Genomic DNA, 23,377 nt, shown 5'->3' with positions numbered 1-23,377 from the left:
AGAGGGTCCAAAACATGCTATTTCAAATTGTTGTCCCATAACCGTACGCCAGGCAGTGCGCCTGCTCAGATGGCTCCCTGCATTTACCTCGTACTTCACGCCGCCTGCCCATGTGTCTGATGCAAGAGTGGCTCGCAAGACAATGGTCTCAAGCAAGCGGTCAGTGGGACGATCCAGTGGTTGTCTGTCTCTAGTTCTGCCTCTGCAGTGGTGGTCAGAGGAAAACCTTCTCACGGGTAAATCATTCACCACACCAGCAATAGAGGCCTCTCTTACCACAGACTCTTCCCTCTCAGGGTGGGGAGCACATTATCTCCATCATATAGTGCACAGCGTGTGGACTCAGACACTAGCAAACAAACACATAAACTGGTTCAAGCGTCTAACAGTGTTCAAAGCTCTGAAAGCCTTTCGAGACCAGTTACGAGGGAAGACTGTTCTATTCCTAACAGACAGCACTACAGTCATGTTTTATATTAACAAATAGGGCGGGACACTCTCCAGGTCTGTCCAAACTAGCTCAGAACATATGGAACTGGGTGCTGAGACACATGTTACCCCTGTCCCAACATATTCCAGGGGATCTTCTAGCAGATGTCCTTAGCAGAAAGGTAAATCTTACCATAGAACATGAATAACAGTTTCACACCAACATTTTACGCAGCGTCTTCACAGAATGAGGTCATCCACATATTGACCTCTTCGCAGCACTGGAGAACGCGTCATGCCCAGACTTCGCCTCCAGGTACCTCCAAACAGGATCCAAGAGCAACTCATTTAAATCTGCCTGAAAGATGTATGGACATTCTTAAGGAGGCAAGTAAACATAATACTAGAGACTGCTATTTAAAAAAGGGAAAAAAAAAGAAACGCTTTGACATTTGGTGTAGATCACTTAGCATCAATCCTATCGACGGCACGCCTTCTCACATTGTTCTATACCTACTTTACCTTTTGGTTTCAGGGCTCGTCTTAAATTTGTTTAGAGTGCATCTAGCTGCTCTTTATGCTTACAGCACCTCTCTGAAGAAAGTCTCTTGGTGAAAACTCCCTGTCATGAATGCCTTTATGGAAGGGGTCAAAATATTACACCTTCCAATTTCAAATCCAACTCCTGGTTACAGGTTGAATGTAGTCCTAACTAAATGTATGGGCCCTCCTTTTGAGCCAATGCATAAAACCAGTCTTAAGTGTCTCACTTATGACTACTTTTCTCGTGGCCTTTCAATCTGTAAGTGGGGTGAGTGAACTGCAGGCGCTCTCAGTTCAAGATCAATCTGTAACCATTGACAAGGACAAAGTGGTTTTACGCAAACTTCCACGCCTCTCTCCTAAATTCACTTCGCAGTTACATGTCAGAGTCTATGGAACTTCATCTTACTTCCAAAACGATTACAAATTCAGCGGAGAGAAGCCTCCATCCATTAGATGTCAGAAGAGCTGTAATGTATCATCTAAATAAAACTAAACCACTACGCAAAACAGACCAGTTCTTTGTTTACATAGCCATTGGAAGAGAAGAAGATCCTGTCTGTCGGCTATTTCAAAATGGATTGTGAATTGCATCCAATTGTGTTATTCTCTTTCAAAGAGAACTTTACGCTTTACGCCCAGAGCACGTTCAACTCGAGGCACTGGACCTAGTTTTACCTTTCGTTGCAAATGCACCTTTAGATGCCATGTTCAAAGCAGCTACCTGGAGTTCTCTCCACACCTCTACACAGCATTACTGCTTAGATGCACATTCTAAGAGTGATTGACGGGTACGTCAGGCAGTGGCAAGACATCTCTTTGGTGCTGTATCTTCTAGCATCCCATAGCCATCTCCTGGTATTGCTTGCTAATCTTTGCATAGCATGTGATTCTAAGCAGATCCACAAGCCTCACAAGGCATATATTGCTTACCGATGCTTATATCTGCTTGGATTCTCATGCGCCCACCTTTCCTCCTCTCTTGGAGTTGAAGGTACATGGACTTCTCACAACTTAACTTCTGTCCTTGCGCATCATTTCATGCCCCATCTTGTCAGAAAAAAACAATCGGAGGGACATTAGTGCATGAGGGATCACAGATGCAAAACACATCACACAGGGATAGTATTACAAGCACGCCCAGTCAATGTCCCTTTTTCGAAACTCCAACAAGAATGCAATACTCTGCACCTACCACTAGATGACAGCCTATGCACAGAATGTGAATCGAGCAGATGCAAGCATTCGAAATAAGATTACGGTGAGCAATGTATGCCATGTATATAGATATATTTTTCAATATCCGTTGCCTGATGATCCCCACCATCAGGCAACGGTAACATCAACTCAACTTCTCCTTCTCCGGCGCTGGGGTGAGGACAGGTGATCCGTGGCCCACCCCCTTCCTGGTCCCCCCATGATGTTGTTGTGCGCCGCCTCCCCTGTCCTCTGTGATGTCCTTATGCCCTCCCCCCCACCCTTTTCTTGCCCCTTATGTCGTCCCCCCTGCTTGCCAGCTCTCTTCTTCCCTTCTCCCTTATCGTTTCCCTTGGTCCCTCCCTTGCCGTGAAGCGCTTTGAAACACATTGTGTATAGGTGCTATATAAATAAACTATCATATCAATAATATTGCCGTCTTTGTCGACCACGCTTGACTCGACGCGGCCTGCGAACATCGATGCCGTCTTTATTGCGTCCGGTATCCTTGTTCCTCCGATGGCTGACAACTCTTCAGGCTTCGGCCTACACAGCGGGTGGGGGGTACATTTTAGAGACTGTCTCCCCATATTTCACTCAAAATACGCTTTGTCTCACTGGCCCCTGGTGCTTATAATGAAGAAAACTCCCTTCTTCCCATCTTGTGATAGAAAATGTTCCTGGAAGGAGACACGTAGCTTGTGTAACCATTGTCTTCCGAGAGACCACCAGGAGAATAAATGTTGAGCGTGTAAGCTCTTCAAACCAAAGATGCTAAAAGATCCCTCTCAAAGCGCTGGGCAGTCTACGTGGTGCCGCTGAGGCATCGACAGACCCGTGGGCGCAGAGGAATCTGAGGCAGAACAGGACAGTCTTGGCTTGATTAGTGATGCTGAGGAGACATTGATTGGGAATCGGAAGGTTTCTGGGTACCAGTCCCCAACTCCAAAGAGCAGGCGTACCTCTCCCCCTGCTGTGGAGATATCCTCTGGTGACCAGTGCATACACATAAAACACACATGGAGTGGGGCCAGCCTCCCTGGTGGTTACTACAGCTCGGAAAAGGCTAAGGGTACCACTGTCCACAGGAAAAGCCCCTCCAGATGAAGATTGTAAGAAACGTTATGCCCTTGGTAAACGGGTCACTGCCTCTGCGGCCTACTCTACTAGGATTGCAAACACTTCTCTCCTGGCAAGCTACAGCGATGTCCAATGGGGCCTAGTCCAGGATGGCCTTGAAGATGTCCCAGAGCCCACCCATCACGCCTGCTGGCAGTCGTGGCTGATTGCAGATAAGTAGCTCACATATTGAAGACTCTGGATTCTGAGATTGCTGGATACACCCTAGCCCAGGAGACTTTACATAAGAGACGCGCCTGGTTGAAGAACTCTGGCTTTAAACCTGAAACTCAGGCCTCCCTTATAAACAAACTGGTTGAGGACTCACACCTTTTTGGTAAAGCTGTTCATGACTCCCTGGAGACTGCAATGAAAGAGCACTAAATGTTAAAATCTCTCAGCCAGATCACGGTTAAGCCCTTCCACCAGCGTGGAGGCTCTAAACTCCTGCTAGTCCTTTCGTGGACAATCTCTTTCCCACTTTCCCACTGGACAATATGGCTCAGGTCCTCCCGCCAAGGCTCTTCTAACAACCAATATCACCAGAGAGGTCCTAGTAGAGGCAATGGTAGCGGCACATACTCTACTCCTAGATGCTCTCCGGCCTCCACCTCAAAGTGACTAACCGGTTCAGGTCCCCTGCCGCACTCCCACGGTCGGGAGTCAGTTATCATTCATTCACGCCTGGGAGGGGATCACATCAGACTAGTGGGTGATAAAGACCGTTGCCCACGGCTGCTGTAGTGAGTTTCACCGACCACCTCAATACCACCCACCGAAGAGCAGATGCCTGTTGCCATAACACCCGCGTATCCTGCTGGAAGAGGTTCAGGCCCTTCTGGAAAAGGGCGCCATAGAAGTCGTCCACATTCACCAGGTAAACAAGGGTATTTATTCAGTGTATTTCCTTGTATCCAAAAGGATCTCACCATGCTCCCTGTGTTAGACCTGCGCCCAGTGAATAAGTATGACAAACCTCAAAATTCCAGGATGGCCAGACTGCAGGAGGTCATCCCACTGCTGCAGCAGGGGATAACATGGCCACATTGGACATGAAAGATGCATGCTTTCTTATTTCAATGTTGCCAGCGCACAGAAAGTACCTCATGTTCATGATAGAGAATACCGACTATTAGTTGAAGGTTCTCCCCGTTGGAATTGCCTCAGCACCACGGGTATTCACAAAGGTACTGGCGGTAGTAGCTGCTCACCTCCGCAGGCAGTCCATCCCAGTCCATCCTTACCTCTATTACTGGCTCATTACCGGGGATTTGTACGGAACATGCCAAGCAAATACCCAGAAGACAGAGAAACCAAGGTCGAAGAGAAGGTTTACCATCAACGAGAATAAATCTAGCCTAGACCCCAATCAATTCAAACCGTTTCTGGGGGCTCTAATTCGGACCAAAGACGGCCTCTTCTTTCCCTCCAACGAGAGTGTCCAAAACATGCTGTTCCAGATCCCTCACTATGTAGCCAGTCGCCAGGTGACCGTATGCAAGGCCATGCGACTGTTGGGGATGATGGCTTTCTGTGCCTACCTAGTTCCACATGCTCGTCTATGCATGTGGCCCATGCAAGAGTGGCTGGTGAGCCAATGGTGTCGGGCCAGCAGCCTATGGGACGATCTAGTGGTTGTCTCGGCAGCCCTCGTTCAGTCTCTGCAGTGGTAGTCAAGGGAAAACCTTCACCACCCTGCAGTAGAAGCCACTCTCACCAGGTGCATCTGGCGGGGTTGGGGGCCCTCACCTCCTACAACAGATGGTGCACAGCGTGTGGTCTCCAGCAGTAGCATCCAATCACATCAACTTGTTGGAATTGCTAGCAGTGTTCAATGACCTGAAGGCCTTCCAGACTCACCTCCAGGGGAAGACAGTTCTAGTCCTCACAGACAGTACTGCGGCCATGTATTAAACAACAAGGGGGCACTCACTCTCTAGGGCTGTCCAAACTGTCCCAGAACATATGGAAGTGGGCTCTCAAACACATGTTCCTCCTTTCACAACATGTTCCAGGGGAACTCCATCTTCTGGCAGACGTACTCGGCAGAGATCCTCCCCCCACCCCTACCCATAGAGCACGAGTGGCGGCTACAAGAAGACATTGTATTCAACCTCTTTACAGAATGGAGCTTCCCAGATATCGACTTGTTTGCCACTGTGGAGAATGAACAATGCCCAGATTATGCTTCCAGGTCTGGGAAATGTGTCTGCGGCCACACCCCCCCATACCTCCACGAACAACCCCGTAACCCCCCACCCACCTCCCTTGCTCAACAGAATATTGCAGAAGATGCACAAAGAACCAGTCAGAATGATTCTGGTGAACCCTAAGTGGGCCCACCAGCCTTGGTTCTCCCATCTCATGGAAATATCAGTCTCCCCTCCCAGTAAGCTGCCATGCCCATATAACATGCTTTCTCAAGACTGGGGGGGAAACACTACATCCTTGCCCGCAAACTCAACTTGGCAGCCTGGCTCCTGAGGTCATGGAGTTCGGGCACCTCCAGCTCCCTCAAAGATGCATGGACCTACTCAAAGAAGCTCGGAAACCTAACACCAGGCATTGCTACTCCACTAGTGTATGCCAAGCATGTGATTCTAAGCAGATCCACAAGCCTCAGAAGACAAACATTTTATACCTGCAATTGTTTTTCTGATGCTTGTATCTGCTTAGATTCACATGTGCCCGACCCTTCCTCCCCCTCATTGAGACTAGAAGGTACATAGACAACCTACACTTTTTCACACTTTTTATACATTTACTCTACATGTCCTACAACCTCTGGTCAGAAAACGATCTGAGGACCTCGGCCTATTAAGGACCATGGGTACAGTGCACGTCACAGTAGGGATGGTATTACAAACTTGGCATGTCGGACGTCCCTTTTCGTGTAATACTCTACACCAACCACTAGATGGTGACCTATTCAAAGCATGTGCATCCACGAAGTTACTAGCTCCAGAAAGCATGTCACTGGTAAGTAATATTTGCCATTTAGCTAAGGCACCTGTCTTGTGAAGTGCTGTTATAATTGAACTAGAGGCATTCTTCTAGCCCAAAGTGTTTCCAGAAGCACATGACCTACCTACGAGGTTTTCCCATACATTGAGTACTGTTTTTTTAGTCTTGACGTTAATGTTTATTATTTTTTTCTTCTGGCTAGGTTCCCCTGCCATTTAACTGCTTTAATTATTTTTGTCTGAATCTCCATTTCATATTTTGGAGGTAATTTTCTTTCGCCTCTCAAATGTTGTATGCACTATCTGAAGGCTTTAAACAAAAACAAGTTGGTCTACTGCTTTTTCATAATGACCCATATGCCTAGGTCTCCATAAACATTATTTTGGCTATTGCTTATGTAACAGTTTTAATAACCCTGACATTGTTGTAGATCTAGTTACTTAACATGTACGAATCCCATGGTACACACTACTTGTTTTCATCAAGTGGCACAAGCTATCCTGTTGTCGTAAGAGACATTTGGTACCAGGCATGGTTTCTCAGTTGGTGTCGCTTTTTGTTCCCAGGTTGAGCAATAGTAAAGCTTCCCCCAAAAATCAAATGTGTATTTGTCTGTGTATATATTCCTTTTGCACTAGGTATCTCAGTTGAAATATTTTGAAAGTCTTTGGTATCCTTGTCGGCAGCAGAGAAGAATTCGAGAGCTCAGTCTAGGGATCGTGACCTGCCTTACAGTGGAAATGGACCAAAATGTCGCCCTCACAATTGCGACGGCCGAAATGCCCGACTTTTTTAAAATTCTTAAACACCCCCTTTACACCACATATATATGTAGGGGGAATGGGATATTATAGAACTATGGGGGGGGGGGCGTCTTCCCCCCGCATATGTATGTGGTATAAATGGTGTTCAATTTAAAAAAAATAAAAATAAAAAAAGTCTGCATTTTCGGCCATCACAATTGCATGCGCCCGCAGTTATCACATAGATCCCTTTGCAACTACCACGCTTTTCCGTTTCACAACCATTTCTTTTTTTTTTGTTTTGGAGAACCAAGGAATTGAGAACTGAGCTTGCGGTATGTTTTCTAGCAGTGACATGTGCGTACATTGGTTGTCTTGTTAATGAAGTGGTTCAATTTGACATGATCTTTATTGTTAATGAGTAACACTTGAAATGTTTCACTTCCCTTTTGCTAGTGAGTACTGAGGGTAGGTCAGATAGTCAGCCTGCTTACACCATAAAGATGCATTTGGAATCCAGAACTATAGATGTATCTGTTGAAGCATTTATTGACTACATTGTTAAATAAACATTTAATGTTATTTCTGTATTCATGTAAACTGCATTTTATATTTCCAGGTTATAGAGCACGGACTTTTTGTGAAACACTGCAAGGTAGAAGTCTATTTGCTAGAGCTTAACCTGTGTGAGAACAGTGATCTGGATAATCTCAAGACTCACCAGTTCAGTAAAGCAGACACGATAGGTAAGCTGGTAATGGTGTGCATGTTATGTTGATCCGATTGTGAGTTTACTTGTCAGAAGTGGCTGGCCCTGTCTGTGTGCAGGCGCAGTGCAGCTTGACAAGACAACCCTAGGGCCTTGCCTCTAGTTCAAACTTGAGCTGGAGTACATCTGAGAGCCGAAGCCAGAGGTGGTCTGTATCCCTGGCAGCCGACCCTGCCTGTCTGCCTGAGGCGGCCCGGGACGTGGGAAAAGCAGACCGGCGGCGGGGAGAGGGGATGGGGGGAATAAGATCTGGAGTGAGGTGAGAAGCGAGGTGTGAGGCACACCCCTCTTCAAGCAAGGCTTTACTCTGCAGCTCTCCTTGCTTGCAGCTTGGTGGCCCTGCGGCGAGTACAAACTGTACCCCTCAGGTGTGCTCCCTTGTGGTTCTGGCAGACTTGTGGGTGACTGAAACTTCTTCTGGGGTGCTGTGGGTACTGTGAGCAATCCTTTTCTCCCCCCTTATTGCCATCACTGCTATACAAGGAGCGAGTAGCCCCTGCCGTACAAGGAGCGAGTAGCCATTGAAAAACAAAAACAAAATCTCACCCAGTTGTGAGTTGCTGGAGAAGCAGAGTGAAGATTAGTGTTGCTGTGTTTGTTTTTCTGGTGAGGAGGTGAGACAGATGGTGGTGGAATTTGGCCTATCAGTCAAACCTCTATAAACTGTGCCTTGGTGGAAGGAATAAAAAAATAAAGATGGCGGTCAGTTTGAGGAAATGAAAGCAGTTCAACAGCCTGTATCCCCTTTGCAGAAGCCTGCATCCCAGGCGGTAGTGCTGTGCAAGGAGACTGATTTACAGGGTGTGAGGGCTTATCTGTGCTTGCTTTGGCCTGGTGAATCCAGCTGGAGCGATAATGACTTTAAGACACTGCAAAATCTAATGCCTCAATCCCCCCTCCCCCTGGAACCCGTTAAGCATCTGCTCCAATGAATCACAGCCCACAGAAAGGGAAAATGCAGTCTTTGACAGGCCGAAAGAAAATAAAGATTCTGAGCTTGCAGCTCAACTGAAATCTTGGATATTACAACCAAATTGCTTCTCAAAAAAGGCTGTTTTTCCTAGTTGAATGGGAAACTGGGGACAAGTATTAATAAGAGCCTAACCTATGGAAATGGGCCTTTGGGGAATGGATCCACTTCCTTTATGCTCAAATGCTGACCCGAGAAATAAAAATCCTCCCAAAGTGGTGGGAGTTGAAATACCTGATGAGGAATGCTTTCCACTTGATGCCCAATGGGAAAACAGGATCCTGTCGCCAGACAGAAGGAGAGCGGAGTTGTAGTATAGTTGTTGACCTCGAGTGTGAGCTTCCTTGGGCTCCCTGAGAGAAGACTCTATTCTAAATGGATGATCCAATTTGAGTTAGGGGGCTTGCCAATAGATGCAATGACACACTTGCAGCACATTATGCGGTCGGCTTAATCTCTCTGGCCCCCATCTGTAAACTATATGAAACCCTAAATGATTCGGTGAAAGATCGGGCAACATTAATTGCAATGGTACATGCAAAAAACGACCTACCTTGAAGGCCTTGTGAACAAAGTTCAAGACTGACTAGCCAGGGAAGCAGAATTGTCTTAACTGGCAAAACGGACTGTGTAATCTACCCAGAAGAGATTCAACAGACACATCCCATCTCATGGAATCAGTTTTGGAGCAATACAAGTGGATGAGAAGCCACTACAAAACCCAGAACTTGGAGACCTTGGCAACGAGGGAGAGAGGAAAGCTGGCTAGGCCCTCTGAGGCTCTAAACCCAGTGGAAAACAATAATCCTGACCCTAAAAATAGGGCTGTGCTGGAAACGATGATGCAGGATGAGCTGCCTTTGGAGGTGGGAAATGCAGTCTGCGTAATATCCCCAGAAATAAGAACCCAGCAGCAAACTGAATCAAGGAATGTAAACCATGACGGACAGAAAACTGCCAGAGAGGCAAATATGTTCTCATTTCGAAAGGCTTTGTGGGAGAGAAAATGGGTCAGGCCAAATGGGACCAATCGTTCGGAACTGACAAAAAAAAAAACAATTATGAAGCAGGGCCTAAAACTTAAGTCAAATGCGTCAAGAGCCTTCTTGCGAAATTTGAGGACCCCTCCATCTCCTGACCCCTCAAAGATCCCTAAACGACAGAGGAAAGAAATAGTCGGAACTGTGGAAGTGCCGAGGCTTTCCAAGGAGATGTGGGTTTCAGAAGAAACCGAGACATCTAGTAATTATACTGAGCTGATCTGAGTCTTGTCTGAGCGAACTGTTAGAAACAATGGCCAGGGAAGAGGAAGAGGATGACTGGAACATTGACAGAATACACCTTTCATCATTTCTCTGGGCACTTGATCTCTCCTGTATAAATTTAAATGTTGACAAAAACAAAAATGTAGCCAATTACATAGTAAAGCAAGCATGAATTGTATTGTGTGTTTTGAGGTTTGATAGCAGGATTGTCTTTTTTTTTATATGAAAATCCCTGTTTCCTGGAGCTATTACTACCTAATGGTATGCCAATGTTATGATACAACAGTGCAGAGGCAAGGACTCCATGCTAAATTGTATATCTATTCTCATGGTCAAATGGTCATTTATATAGCGCTTTTGGCAAAGCACTGTCCCTAGAACATATTTATAACAATTATCACCAAATCTAAGTTGATACTCTTTTATTGACCTTGAAAGGATGAAAGTCTGAGTTGGCCTTGCCAGGATTCGAACCTACAACCTACAGATCGCGGCAAAGAGTGCTCAATCGGCTGAGCTATCTTATTGGTTAACGTGCTTCAAAGGTCAGCTAACGGAGTATCGACTAAGGTACAATAATCACAGTGCCTAGATCTTGGACGAACCTTGTATGAAGCGCTACATAAAGTTAAATACGTATCTGGATTTTCACAGGTACAGGTTTTGCTGAGTTTCTATTTTAATTAGAAATGTAACTTCGCTTTTTTTTTTTTTTTTTTAAACAGCGCTTGCACTTCCTGGAGAGTCAGGTTTTTGGTGTTTTTAATTGTGGTCTTGAAGATTCGAGGGTCTAGAACACCTGTTATTGGTGTAATGACAATCAATCACCCTTGATCTAAGTTGTCGCTGACCATTTATAGTAATGTACCCCATTGACTGCAAGGTTAAATTGATGAAAACTAGACTTTGCATAGTCATCATTTTACACACCATTTTTATAATTTGACTGGAAATAAAATTATTAGTGTAAAAATGATATGCCTCCGCATGATTATGCACACAGCACAGGAACTCTGAAAAATACAATTGTGCAATACTGGTTTGCTTTCACTGGGGAAAAAAAGAGCATCATTTGTTACAAAATATTAATTCTCAATTGCAACTTAGTTTTCCATCTTATTAATTTTACAATCCTAAAATGCTAGGAAAATGTGCACAGTGCTTCTGTTTGCATCATGAGCAGCAACACAGCAGAACCTTAACGGTAATAAACCATTCCTTTTTTATCACAGTGTGCAGTTTCATTTTTTGAAATGCTTCAGAGAAATACATTCTGTTTTAGAGGCATTTATACATGGCTTGCAATTACATCCATGTAGATAAAATCGAAAGAAGCTTTCTGGTTTCTGTCAAGTAACCTGACCTTTGCACTGCCCTCTGCTCTAAACGTGTGTGTAAATGTACACAGGAAAATAATAAAGCTGTCATATTTACAAGATTTTCATGTGTAAAAATGCCTGCTATGCACCTTATCTGGAGGCCTGCTTTTGACAAAGAAGAAATTGTAGGGATGATCGCTAGGTTGAGTTTGTCTAAAGTAGCTGGCCCTGATGGTATAGCGTACTTTGTGCTCAAAGGAAACCCGGTTACCTCGGTGGATTTTGTGGTCAAGCTTTTTAACCCTTTAAGTGCCATGGGTATTTCTCTCCAGTGCCAGGGGCTTTTTTGGTGATTTCGGTATGTGGCCATTCAATGGCTTGTAACTTTTTTGTTACATGAGATCTCTGCCAAATTTGGCTCCTTTTTTTCCCACATGTAGGCGGTCGTAACGCCACCCAGGAATCCTAGGTTGCTGTAGGGGGGTGAGAGAACATAAGCAAAAAGGGCGAATTTTGGGTTTTTTCAAAAAATGCCAATAAAATGATGTACAAAGAAGCCTGTTTTTTTTCCTTGTAAGAGCTAGGAACAATTGGTTTGCTGTGCTGAGTTCCCCAATTTCCTGGCTTTCAAGAACAGGTTGAGTGAAAATGGAAAAAAAATATTTTGATTTGGTTATCAACCGTTTTGTGAGAGGTAGGCGATTTTGACCATTTTTGCTAATTGGACATGCATGGACGGAATGGAAGAAAAGGGGAGGAAAGCCGAATTGGAGGACAGAAAGGCATATATTTCTGAAAAGTAGACAAAATTCCAAGTTTAGGAAGGGGTGATTTGCATAGGTCGGGCAACAACTAGGTAGGGGAAACTGCCATCGATTGGGGGAAAAGCGGGAAAATGACCGAAAAAAGGTGTGTTGGACATGGTTGGCTTGGTACGGCAATGGCTTCTATGAGTTTTGAGAAAAGCAATGCTCCGCTACATTCCCCCGACTCTTGCAGTTAGGGCATACATTTTTTGTAGTGTTTTACAAAACAAGCAATACCACAAGCCAAACACTGAGCCTTGGTACACAGGAGTTTTACGCTCACGGCCTGACCAGACGCACTTAGCATGTGTAAATCGGGAAAACCAATGTGGTGAGGAACGGCAAGCATACATTTTGTGAAAGAGCACAGGCAGACCTTTTCAAGGGTAGGTGACTTGTGCAGGTTACAAAAGTGTATGGTGGCCAAAGCAGCGGCTAAATGTGGGTCACATTTGGGAAATGAAAGGGTTGTGAGACAAAGTGCACCAGCAAATAGGTCAAAACGTTATGAAAACCACAAAACACATGGCCTACCGTCCCGCGTTCCCACAGGTGTCCCGATGAAAACGGTACCTCACATGTGTGGGTGCACCTACCTGGCTGCCAAGGGGAAAGCCTAAAACACAAGTAACCCCAAGTCTGTTTTCAGAGCGGAATCTAAGACATTGTGCCGACCGGCACAACATACAGATATGGGCCTCGGGTGTCTAAGCCACCGGGGAAAACGGGGAACCCCATGCTTTTCCGAAAAGAGGACACCCGTGGGAATCCGCAGAGGTATGATTTGCGCACATTGCCCCAGAATTTATTACCCAGACACCCCTGCAAAGTCCGAAATGTGAGGAAAAAAAAATGCATTTTCCGCTCAGCTCACCCATTGAAACACGCCCCCAACAGCACATGGCCTACCGTCCCGCGTTCCCACATGTGTCCCGATGAAAACGGTACCTCACATGTGTGGGTGCACCTACCGGGGGCACAAAAGGAAAGGGGTAACCCACTGGTCACCCCAAGCCTTTCGCCACTGCCCATTGTGTTCATGTGGGCAACCTACAGATTTGGGCTTAGGGTGTCGAAGCCAGCAAGTAAAACGGGGAACCCCATGCATTTTTCAAAAGAGGACACCCCTGGGAATCCACAGAGGTCTGCCTTGCGCAAATTGCCCCAGTTTTTATTAGCCACAATCCCCGACAAAGTGTGATATTTGGTGGGGAAGAAACACAATGTTCACTTTGTCTAGGGTTCTGGGTAATAAATTCTTGGCCGCTTCGCGCAAGTCAGACCTCTGTGCATTCCCACGGGCGTCCTCTTTTGGGAAATGCATGGGGTTCCCTGTTTTCCTGTTGGGGCATCTGCCCCCAGGGAGGGATGCATGAGGTGGGCCCCCCCTATCTGCCCCCAGGGAGGGTTGCATGAGGTGGGGCCCTCCATTTGGGGTGGGGGGGGTGAGGGCCACCCCCCGTTGCAGAACATCATTTGCTGCCAATTTAGGGTGCCCCTCAGCCCCCCCCTAAAAAGCAGCCTATGAATGTGTATGAGTTTTTTTTTTTGTTTACCCAACTTCGCTTGGTGCAGATGGCCACATTAGTGTGGCAATCTGCCCCCAGGATGCCCAAACCTTACTGCCCCACCCACTGGGGGGCCAGTCCCACCATTTGTGCCGGCCCTCTCCTCACCCACACCGAACGGAGGGGGGGGGGGCACATCATGCAGCCCTTCCTTGGGGTGGGGGGGAGAGGGCCACCACAAAAGGTGGGGCATGACACACAATAGATGGGGGGAGTAGGGTTTGGGCACCCTGGGGGCAGATTGCCAGACTAATGTGGCCATCTGCACCAGGCGAAGTTGGGTAAACAAAAAAAATCATACACATTCATAGGCCCCACCTCATGCAACCCTCCCTGGGGGCTTTGGGGGCCGGGAGGGGGGAGAGGGGGCTGCTTACTTGAAGCAGCCCCACCCCCCACCTCACAAACGGATCCATGGTGGTCTAGTGGGTTGCTGGTCACGGATCGAGTGCTCTGCGCCGATCCGTGACCAGCAATGCCTCATATATGTGGTGTCCTTGAGAACCTCCCCTTTCCAAGGACACCACTTTTTGGCAAATCCCTGGTGGTCTAGTGGGCCCCAGGGCCCCAAACCCCCTCCCACCTCCCCCTTTCCTCAATTTTCTTTGGTTTTCTTTTTCTTTCCCTTTTCACCCCTGGGGGCAGTGATCTGCCCCCAGGGGTCTCTGCTGCTGTGGCCCCATGCCTTGGGGCCACGGGGGGAGGGGGCCGCTTAACTAGTAAGCAGCCCCCCCCTCCCCCTGCATCACAAAAGGATCTGTATTGATCTGGTGGCATTGCTGCCTGCGGATCGCGTGCCCTGTGCCTGATCCGCGAGCAGCAATGCCACACAATGGGTATCGTTGTAAAGGGGAGAATCTCCCCTTTCCAACGATACCCGCCTCGATCTCCGGCTTGAAATACAGCCAGGGATCGAGGTGGACAAAGGTCTCTTACCTTCGGTCTTCCCCGCAGCAGCCGGAAATGGATGCTGCAGGGAATTTACTTTCAGTTTCACGCCAACGTAAAACTGAAGGTAATCCAGCCCCCTGGCAGTGAGGGGGGCCCTCCCCCTCACATAGCCTGGGGTTTGGATTACAGTTTTTATCGATCCCTGCTTTGCAGGGATCGCTCAAAACAAGGTGCCGTAAAGGACAAGCTATCTCGTCCTTGGCACTGTGTGTGCACTGTCAAGGACGAGATACCTCGCCCTTGGCACTTAAAGGGTTAATCAGATTTTAAATTCAAAACAAGATACCTTCAACTTGGAGGGCGGCGCTCGTGGTACCAATTTTGAAGAAGGGTGATTGAGAGGAACGAAGAACTGTTGCCGATCGCCGTCCTTGATACTTTGGGCAAGCTTTTTGCCTCGATCTTGCTAAGAGACCTAAATGCATGGGCAGTCGACTTGGGCTGTCTTGACCGCCTGCCAGATGTGCTTTGTAAAGGGAGTGGGCACTTCACTTAACATGTTGCTGCTGAACCTATTGAAGCCGAGGTCCTTGGAATCCGTAACAAACATCTTTCTGGCTTTCATGATATGATACATTTTATTTGTATCGCGCTCATACACGTGTTTCAGAGCGCGACAAGGCAAGGGAGGGGAACAGTGGAGAACAAAACGATCTTACTAGGCCCAGTGACCTTGAGAACGCGCAAGTGCATGGGAAAGGGGAAAAGTACATGGAAGGGGGAGAGTGTGGGGCAGAGGAGAAACAGATAAATAATAATAAATAAAAATAAATATATAATTAAGGCAATAAATAGTGGTAGTGCAGCCAGCATGCGGCAAGTGCTGTGTTTAGGCAGCAGACTGGGTAAGTCTGATAAGTCAGAAAAAGAAGAAATGGGGGTAGGGGACTGTATGGGTACAGATACAGACCCCAGTGCGAGGGGTGGCCAGGAGGCAGTACAGGAGGGTGGCAGGGTGAGCAGAAACCTGGGCCCAGGGAACAGAGGATGGCCTGGTGCACAGTGCCAAGAGAACAGATCAGTAGGGGGAGAAGGGGCGCGAAGGCAGAAGCAAAGAGGAGTCTTGAGGTGCTTCCTGAATCGGAGGTGGTCCTCCTCAAATTTTAGCGTGGCAGGGAGGCTATTCCAGAGGGAGGCCCTAGCCGAGGACCGAGATCTACCCTCTGCTTGTTTCTTTGAAAAACAACTGACCCTGAGGGAGTTAGAGGAGCAAAGAGCTCGCAAGGGGAGGCATTTGCGGAGGGATAGCTGAAGATATTTTGGACCCAGGCCCCAGTTAACCTTGTGGACAATGCAGAGTGTTTTGAATGTTATTCTTGCATCCACTGGGAACCAATGGAGAGATTTCAGTGCTGGGTAGATATGATCCCAGGGCTTGAGGATAAGGACAAGTCTTGTGGTCCTGTTCTGGATTAGTTGCAGTGGGCGGAGCGTAGAAGCAGGTAGGTTTAGAAAGCGGCTGTTAGAATAGTCCAACTTAGAGAGAACCAGAGCTTGGGAGACGGTGAGCTTCTGGAGGAAGGAGAGGAAAGGCGAGACCCTCTGAGGAGGTGCAGTAGGAAGTTTGACTTTTTAGAGACCTCACAGATGTGGGCAGAGAAGGAACGTGTGGAGTCAAAGATGACCCCGGGATACTTAGCCTCGCAGGTGGGGGTTGGAGGAGGGCCAAGGGAGGCTGGCCAGAGAGTGGGGAAAGGATGGTGAAGTTGTGCCGATGAGAAGGATCTCTGTCTTGCTGGCTTTCAGACAAAGATCATTGGCGGCACCCCAATCCTGAATGGCAGTAAGGCAATCGAGATGAGGGAGAGGAGGTGGCCGAGGGCAGCCTGAAAATGAGTTGTCGTCAGCATAGCACTAGAAATATGAGCAGAAAATGGCAATGCAGTGGGCGAGAGTTGCCAGGTATTGGTTAAAAAGCTAGGGCGAGAGGTTAGACCCCTGGGGAACACCACCGGTAGATGGATGATGGGAATGACCCAAGTTGGACCTGGGAGGGTCGATCGGAGAGGAAAGAGGTTAGCCAGGCCAGAGCCTGATCAGTGATACCCAGGTTATCACGGAGACAGTTGAGCAGGATGGTATGGTTGACTGTGTTGAAGGAGGAAGAGATCGAGTAGGATGAGGACAGAGGGAACGTTGGAGTCAAGGTTGGAGAGCAAGGTTCACGGATGTTCAGGAGAGCAGTTTACATGCTTCTGGCAGCTCTGAAGCCAGACTGATGGTCATGGAGACAGCCAACAGAATCGGAATGAAGGTTGAGCTGAGAGATGGCCAGCTGTTCTAGGAGTTTGCCGAGAAAGGGAGTAATGGAAATTGGGCAATGGTTATCAGGACAGGAAGGATCAGCTGTGGGTTTCTTGAGAAGAGGATGCACAAGGGAGTGCTTCAGAGGGGAGGAATCGGATCCTGAGGCAAAGGAGTGGTTGCAAAAATCGGCAAGGGCCGGAGCGCGGGTGTCAATGTGGTCCTTGATGGTTTTGGAGGAACAGGGATGATCCGGTTTTGATATTTCATAGATCGGACTGGTCTAGCGACCTCATCAGGGGAGAAAAGAGGAAAGGACGAGGAGGATGGTGAAGGGCGGCGGTCAGCTAGCGCAGAATCAATGGGAATAGGAGAGGGAGGGGGAGGGGAGGACAGGGTGGACAGGAGGTAAAGGCATTCCAGGGGACCTGGGAGGCAAGAGGAGGGGTAGAGACTGCAGCAGGGTTGGCCAGCTCCTTGCAGATTTTAAAGAGTTCGGCCGAGTTGTTAGATGCTGCAGACACACGGGCTTGAATGCGGTCTCTCTTCTTGGTGCAGGCAGAGAGTCGGTATTGCCTTTGGAGCAGGCGACCGGTCAGTTTGTCAGAGGATGAGCAAGAAGCCCTCCATTTCCTCTCAGCCACCCTACATTTGCGTTAGTGTAGCTAGGTCTGAGTCATACCAGGAATTGCACTTGGCTTTGGACTTCAAGCGGATCCTCATGACCGGGGCAAGAGCATCAAGAGTATCAGAAATAGAAGAGTATAGTAGGGACAGGGCTATGTCCTGCTGTGAGTCAGCCAGAGAAGGAGGGGGTGGGGGAGAGAAGGTGGTAGCGAAAGCCTCAACTGACGCACGCTTCATAGGCCGGATGTCCGAGAAGGTAGGTGGCAGTGTTGGGTGGACTTGGCTAGGTGAGAAAGAGAGAGAGAGAGTCATGATGCATACCCCCGGGAATCCATACCACGTCCATCAGACTCGGGAGCAGGCATCATGTTGCCTTGAGAAAACCCAGCAACCCCTGTTAGGGGCTGTCTGGGTTCAGTCCTGGCGCCTTAGGCGCCAGGCTCATAGGTACACACTTACCTGATGCAGACCATGCTGCAAGAAGATCCAAACCCATGTGAGGCCTAGAAGGGACTACTTTACCTTGGGGACTATTTTGTTACTCGGGTGTGGTCGGGGAGGAATACCTTCCTGGGACTACTTTGGAGGCTATTTAAACCACGCCTGAAGAGCGGCACATGCTTTGCATTATTCTGCATCCAGCAGCGTAACGTTCACCGTGCCAGCAGCAGCATCCAGCCTTCTGCCACGCCCGCCTCGATCCTGGAGCACCTAGAAAGAAGGAAAGAAGCAAAGGTTAGAACAAGAGTACTACCTGATTTCTTACCTGATTCCGGATTCATCGCATCTTCAAACCAGAGGAAAGACTTTGTTTTAATAGCGTCGCATCGCAGCAGAAGCTGTCTCAATCTTTACATCGCCGAATCTCGGCACCTAAGGGGGACAAGAAACAACAAGGTGAGCAGAGAGAACAGACAGAGACAATCTCTTTAGCTGCCATATGCTTACCTGATTTTACTGCCAGAGGCATTATTCATCAGCACGAGTTGGGTAACAGACTTTTACCGGAGCGCTTTCAGCAGTCAATCTTCTTATTGGGTCAAAGTTGCAAGATAAAAGAGGAATTTGGCAGGAGTGAATTCCAGACATTTTGAACTCTTACGAACTATATACTTACGGCTCTTCGCCAGGCACTTTTGGAGTCAAGATTCGTCTACAACTCTTCCAATATCTTCAGGCCAGTGAAGTAACTGGTCATCAACGCACCCCTGCGTGCTTCGCAGGATGGAGGGCTCATCCTTCAAGAATATAAGGTGAGATTGCTGAGAGGGCACAGAGGTGATTAGGGGGGAGGGCAGTGGGGGAGCTAACATTTGAATCCACAAGTGGCTAAATCCATCACTCCACTTGTAGGAGAATATTTCTACGGGTCAAGCAGACAAGATTAGGAGGGCAGATCCAGTCAGTCATCGCTGCACTACGCATCACGTTGGTGGAGGCCGCAGCAGTCTGGGTCCGACCGCGTGTGTGTGTGTGTGTTAGTTATCAAGAGTGTCCTGTAGGATAGAGAGGGAAAGGGAATTGCAGAGGTTGCAAAAGAGCAGAGATGAGGGACAGGGAGAATCGAGGAGAAGTTTAGTGGTTGAGCCCAGGAGGGATGAGGGGAGGTCGGCCCACTCGGAGAGAAAAGAGGTGATTTGACCAGGGGCCCGGTAGAGGGTGGCAACAGTAATAGTGACATGGGGAGATTGAGAGCCTGCAGACAAGGCATTCGAAAGAGGCGTAGATCTGAGTGGGAATGATAGTGGCAGGAATCCACTCAGGAAAGATTGCGGCTACACCCCCTCCAGGCCGAGTGGCTCTGGGTGCGGAGCGGGTCGAAGCTTGTGACGGAGCTGGCCGTGAACCATGTCTCCATAAGACCAAGGACATCAAGGTTCAGTTCTTCAAGGAGGTGGCAGAAGAGTGTTTGACGGCAGAGCAGGAGTTGAGAGTGGCAAGATGAAGGTTGCCGGTCTTAGACTTTCTGGGGAGGGGTACAAATCAGAGGTACGCCCTGCGGAGTAGTGCAGTAGCCTGAAGAGGGGCAGTGGATGGAGGAGTGGGCAAGGTAGCTGAGTAATTGGGGGAGGAGGACAGCCAGAGATGAAGGGAAATTGATGAGGTGTGGGAACCGCCTATCGAAGAGGAGATTGGCCTGAGGTGCTTGGACCATGACAGTGCCATTTAGGTAGACATTAAGGATGATTCTGGAAGAGTCGAAAGAGCCATTAAGACATTCCAGCGAGTGCCACCATTTATGGGAGAGTAGGCGACCGGACCGAGCACAGAGATCATATGGGGGTCCATAGTTCCGGCGAAGGAACAGAGGATGTTGGTGAGGGTCTGGCTGGAAGAGGCGCTGGTATAGGTATCGGCAATAGGGAGACCAGGGTTGGAAGCCAAGATATCCTTTTTAAATTTCTTCTTTTCCAACTTAGTGAGAAGGGAAGGATAGTTGATAGAGAAGCAGTTGGAATAGATGGGAGAAAGAGAAAGCGCCACGAGTGTGGAGAGATGGGACAGAGGGAGGCGAAAGCAAGTACAGCGGTACAGAAAAGTCACTGGTCTAGCAGGTTACAATCAATGGACAAAGTTAAATGCAGAATACACCCAAGTTTCACTTTCATTAATGAGGGCCAAGTAGTTAACGAATTGATAGTGGGCATCAGATGGTAAAGGTGAATACAGAAAAGCTTCAAAATGATGCATAACCGAGAGAGCTGAGAGTACCCGCTGATAAAGGAAGTGCAGGGAAATCAAGAAGGGGGGGGAAACTAACCCATGCAGAATAAGATATTAGAGTCATGGTCGTCTAATGGTCCAGCGGTAGCAGCCTCAGTGAGCGTTGGGCTGTGGCAGAACACTCTTGTAGCGGCCTTAAAGCGGACAGGAAGCGGACAGAGGCCTTAAAAGTGGGCCTTGGATTTAGGGGGCCGGTTAAAGCCTGTCTGCCACCAATACGGATACTTTATGGAGCCCAATGACAAATGGGCATGCCGGGAAGCACTCGGGCCGCCTTCATAGGATGAAAAATTCAGCGGCCATTATGGAATTACCACGTGCACAATGTTGAAAACCTTGATTGGACCTAGAACAGGCTTTTGATGGAGTTAGCCGGGAGCAGCTGTGGAATAAATCGGCGGACTGTAATTGTCCCCTTGCTCGATCGATGCAATACGAGCACTATATATGGTTACATCAATCCAGGTGCGGTTAACCCCAAATGGAGCACTTGAAAAACATTTCTACGTACCGTGGGCTTACATAGCGTTGCTCCATGGCCCCCAATATTATTCAATTTTTACATGTTGGATTTAGGGAACTCCAAGTAAAGGTTCGGGCCTTTCCATCTAAAATAAATGCCTACAAAAGGCAGCAGGAGGCCGCGAGGTCCCGGGGAGCCGAAGCTGTGATGAAGTCTGGGCCACACTAAGAGAGGTGCAGAGAGCCCCCACCCCACTGACATCCGAGAGGGGTGTACAAGCAGAGGAAAGGGTTGGAGCAACGACCAGGGACCCCCCAGAGCATGTAGCGGGACTATGCGCAGTTTCCGGCAGAAAGACAAGCTGTGAACCGGTCAGCCGAAGTGCTGCATGAAAGAAGCGGATGACTGCAAACGTATGGCTAGGGGACCTTTGCACGTGGAAGCGGGAAGCAAACCTGCGGTGGTGTGGACGAGGTGTTAGAGGGACACGGGTCAGGCCGTGCTGATTTGCCCCCCCACCCCTCTGCCCCCCCGACTTGTGGCAGTGTGGAGAGCCAGAGTTACTGGATGCAGGTAGAACGACTGAAAACAGGTGACGCCTGGAATTAAAGCCAGCAGGAGAGCTGGTGGAGGAGCACCGGCGGAACCCCCAGGGGCTGGGGGCCTGCGGAGAGAGGAGCAGCCACCTAGGATGGTATATGGGCTCGCAGAGGAGGAGCTGCTGGGATCAGAGAGCTATGGGACACCAGACAAAGGATCAAGGAAACCGCCATGGAATTTGCTGGAACGTGCCCACGTGGCACCAGGAGGTTGGGGCCCCTGGGGGATTACAGCACTACGTGGGGATACCCGCGGAGGGGATTGGAGGGGTTGACCCATAGCACTGCTGCAACCTGGGCCCACAGGGTAAAATCTGGGCCCAGAAGTACTTTGGGGATAATATCTTGCATGATATCATACGGAGAGAGCATCATGGAACACTCAAGGTGATGCAAACAGGCACCAGAGGAGGGTAGGACACAAAGGGCAGTGGAACTACCCCAGCCCGGGCCACAGAGGTGAAACCCAGCTGGGGAGGCATAAGTAGAGGCGACCAGGGAGGACTGGGCCAGACCCCACACCAGGACACAACAAGGGCCTGGACACAAGCATACCCTCACAGGAGGGAGAAGCCCCCAGTGGGGAGGCAAAAGGGCTTGTTAAGTGGCCAGAACCTGCAAAGCAACATACAGTGTGAAGTGGCATTTGGTGCTCCCGGGGGTCACGGCCAAAGGCAGTAGCCCTGAATTATTGGGGCGCAGACCCACAGAACAAAGCTGGTGTAGCCTGAGAAGCCAACTGCAAACTTGGAGCCGGGAAGGCAGTGGACGGTCACAAATCAATACCATCCCTAACCCCAGAAGGAAGAAAGGAGGCTGCATCCAGCTGATGGATCAGGTGGTCGTCCTGGAGGAAGCACGAGAACAGATTGAAACTACAAGGGGGGGGTCCCTACATGGGTCCTGTTGTTGCAATGCTTCCAGAGACGGTTGGGGAGGGTGCAGGAGGGAACCCCTTCCGACCTACATGAGATGGTGACCGGAGAGGGCACTTCTGCTCCGATCTTGACCAGAGAGGACCTGAGGGACATATTTCAGGAGATCAAAGCAATTAGGACGGACATCCAGGCATCCATTTGTGACCTCAGGGGCAGGGTTGATAAATTAGAGGATAAGATGGAAGAGATGGAGAACAATCATTTATAAGTGGACATCCTCGACATGAAATATGAAGCACGTTTGGCAGATCTTGAAATGCGGGAGGAAGAAACGTTGTTGAAGCTGGATGATTTAGAGAACAGAAAGGTGAAACAATCCACACATCTGGGAGTAAGAGAACAGAAAGGGGAGTCAGCAACGGAAGTGGGACGGAAGGTACAAGGCCTGATAAACCAACTGTGTGCCCTAAAAGTGGGTAAGAGGTACAGCTGGAAAGAGCCCATAGTGGCGGAGGCGGCGGTGGTGGTAAAGGCCCAAGGTCCATAGTAGTTTGCTTCCTCAGATATAGGGAGAAGATGGAAGTTCTTGAAAAAGCTAAGCGCCTGGGGAGCTTCCTATATGAAGGTGACACGATGAAGGTGTTCCAGGACCCTTCGGGACTGGCTGTTACCCGCCACAGAGACTGCTGCCCTCTCACGCAATGGCTGACCGATAAAGGCATCCAATACCGTTGGTCCTTTCCCTTTGTTTTGACATTTGAACGTGGAGAAGTGGATTACTGAGTGACCAGTGGCCAGGAGGCACAGCAGGTGCTCCAGGTTCTCAATGGCAGAGATCTGACCTGGGGAAAGGACGGGACAGAGGTGACATCACTGGAACCGTGAGGTCCCCTGGGTACGCAGACTGCAAAAAAGATGCACTGCGCAGGAAATTCAAGAAGCTGAACATCCCCAGAACTCTCCCTAGCCCCCACAGAAGGAGACCAAAGACCAGAGATGAAGAAAGGGGAGGCGCAGACCAGCTGGAGAATGGGGGAAGCTAAGTTTGCAAGACTACCACCGGTAGGGATGGGGGGCGATTTTGGGGACATCAGGGGAGACGAGACTTCATGCTTAGTGGCACACCTTAGGGTGGGCGTCTCGTGCATGACAATCTTCAGTGGGGTGGGGGTGGGTGGCGGGGTAGGGTGGACACACGA

General features: G+C 48.8%; 1 protein-coding gene across 2 annotated transcripts in view; it reads left to right on the top strand.

Annotated features, from left to right (window-relative positions):
• Window positions 1-23,377, top strand: part of USP4 (ubiquitin specific peptidase 4) — a 2,223,295-nt gene that overhangs the window by 249,473 nt on the left and 1,950,445 nt on the right. For both annotated transcript variants that reach the window (XM_069644193.1, XM_069644194.1), the window contains one exon: window positions 7,615-7,741. In XM_069644193.1, the coding sequence (XP_069500294.1) occupies window positions 7,615-7,741 (127 nt within the window). The remainder of the gene's footprint in view (window positions 1-7,614; window positions 7,742-23,377) is intronic.

This window comes from Ambystoma mexicanum, chromosome 2p (assembly GCF_040938575.1).
Source record: "Ambystoma mexicanum isolate Mex_15411 chromosome 2p, UKY_AmexF1_1, whole genome shotgun sequence".
NCBI classification, from domain to species: Eukaryota; Metazoa; Chordata; class Amphibia; order Caudata; family Ambystomatidae; genus Ambystoma; species Ambystoma mexicanum.
This window is presented reverse-complemented; position numbering and strand designations above follow the sequence as displayed.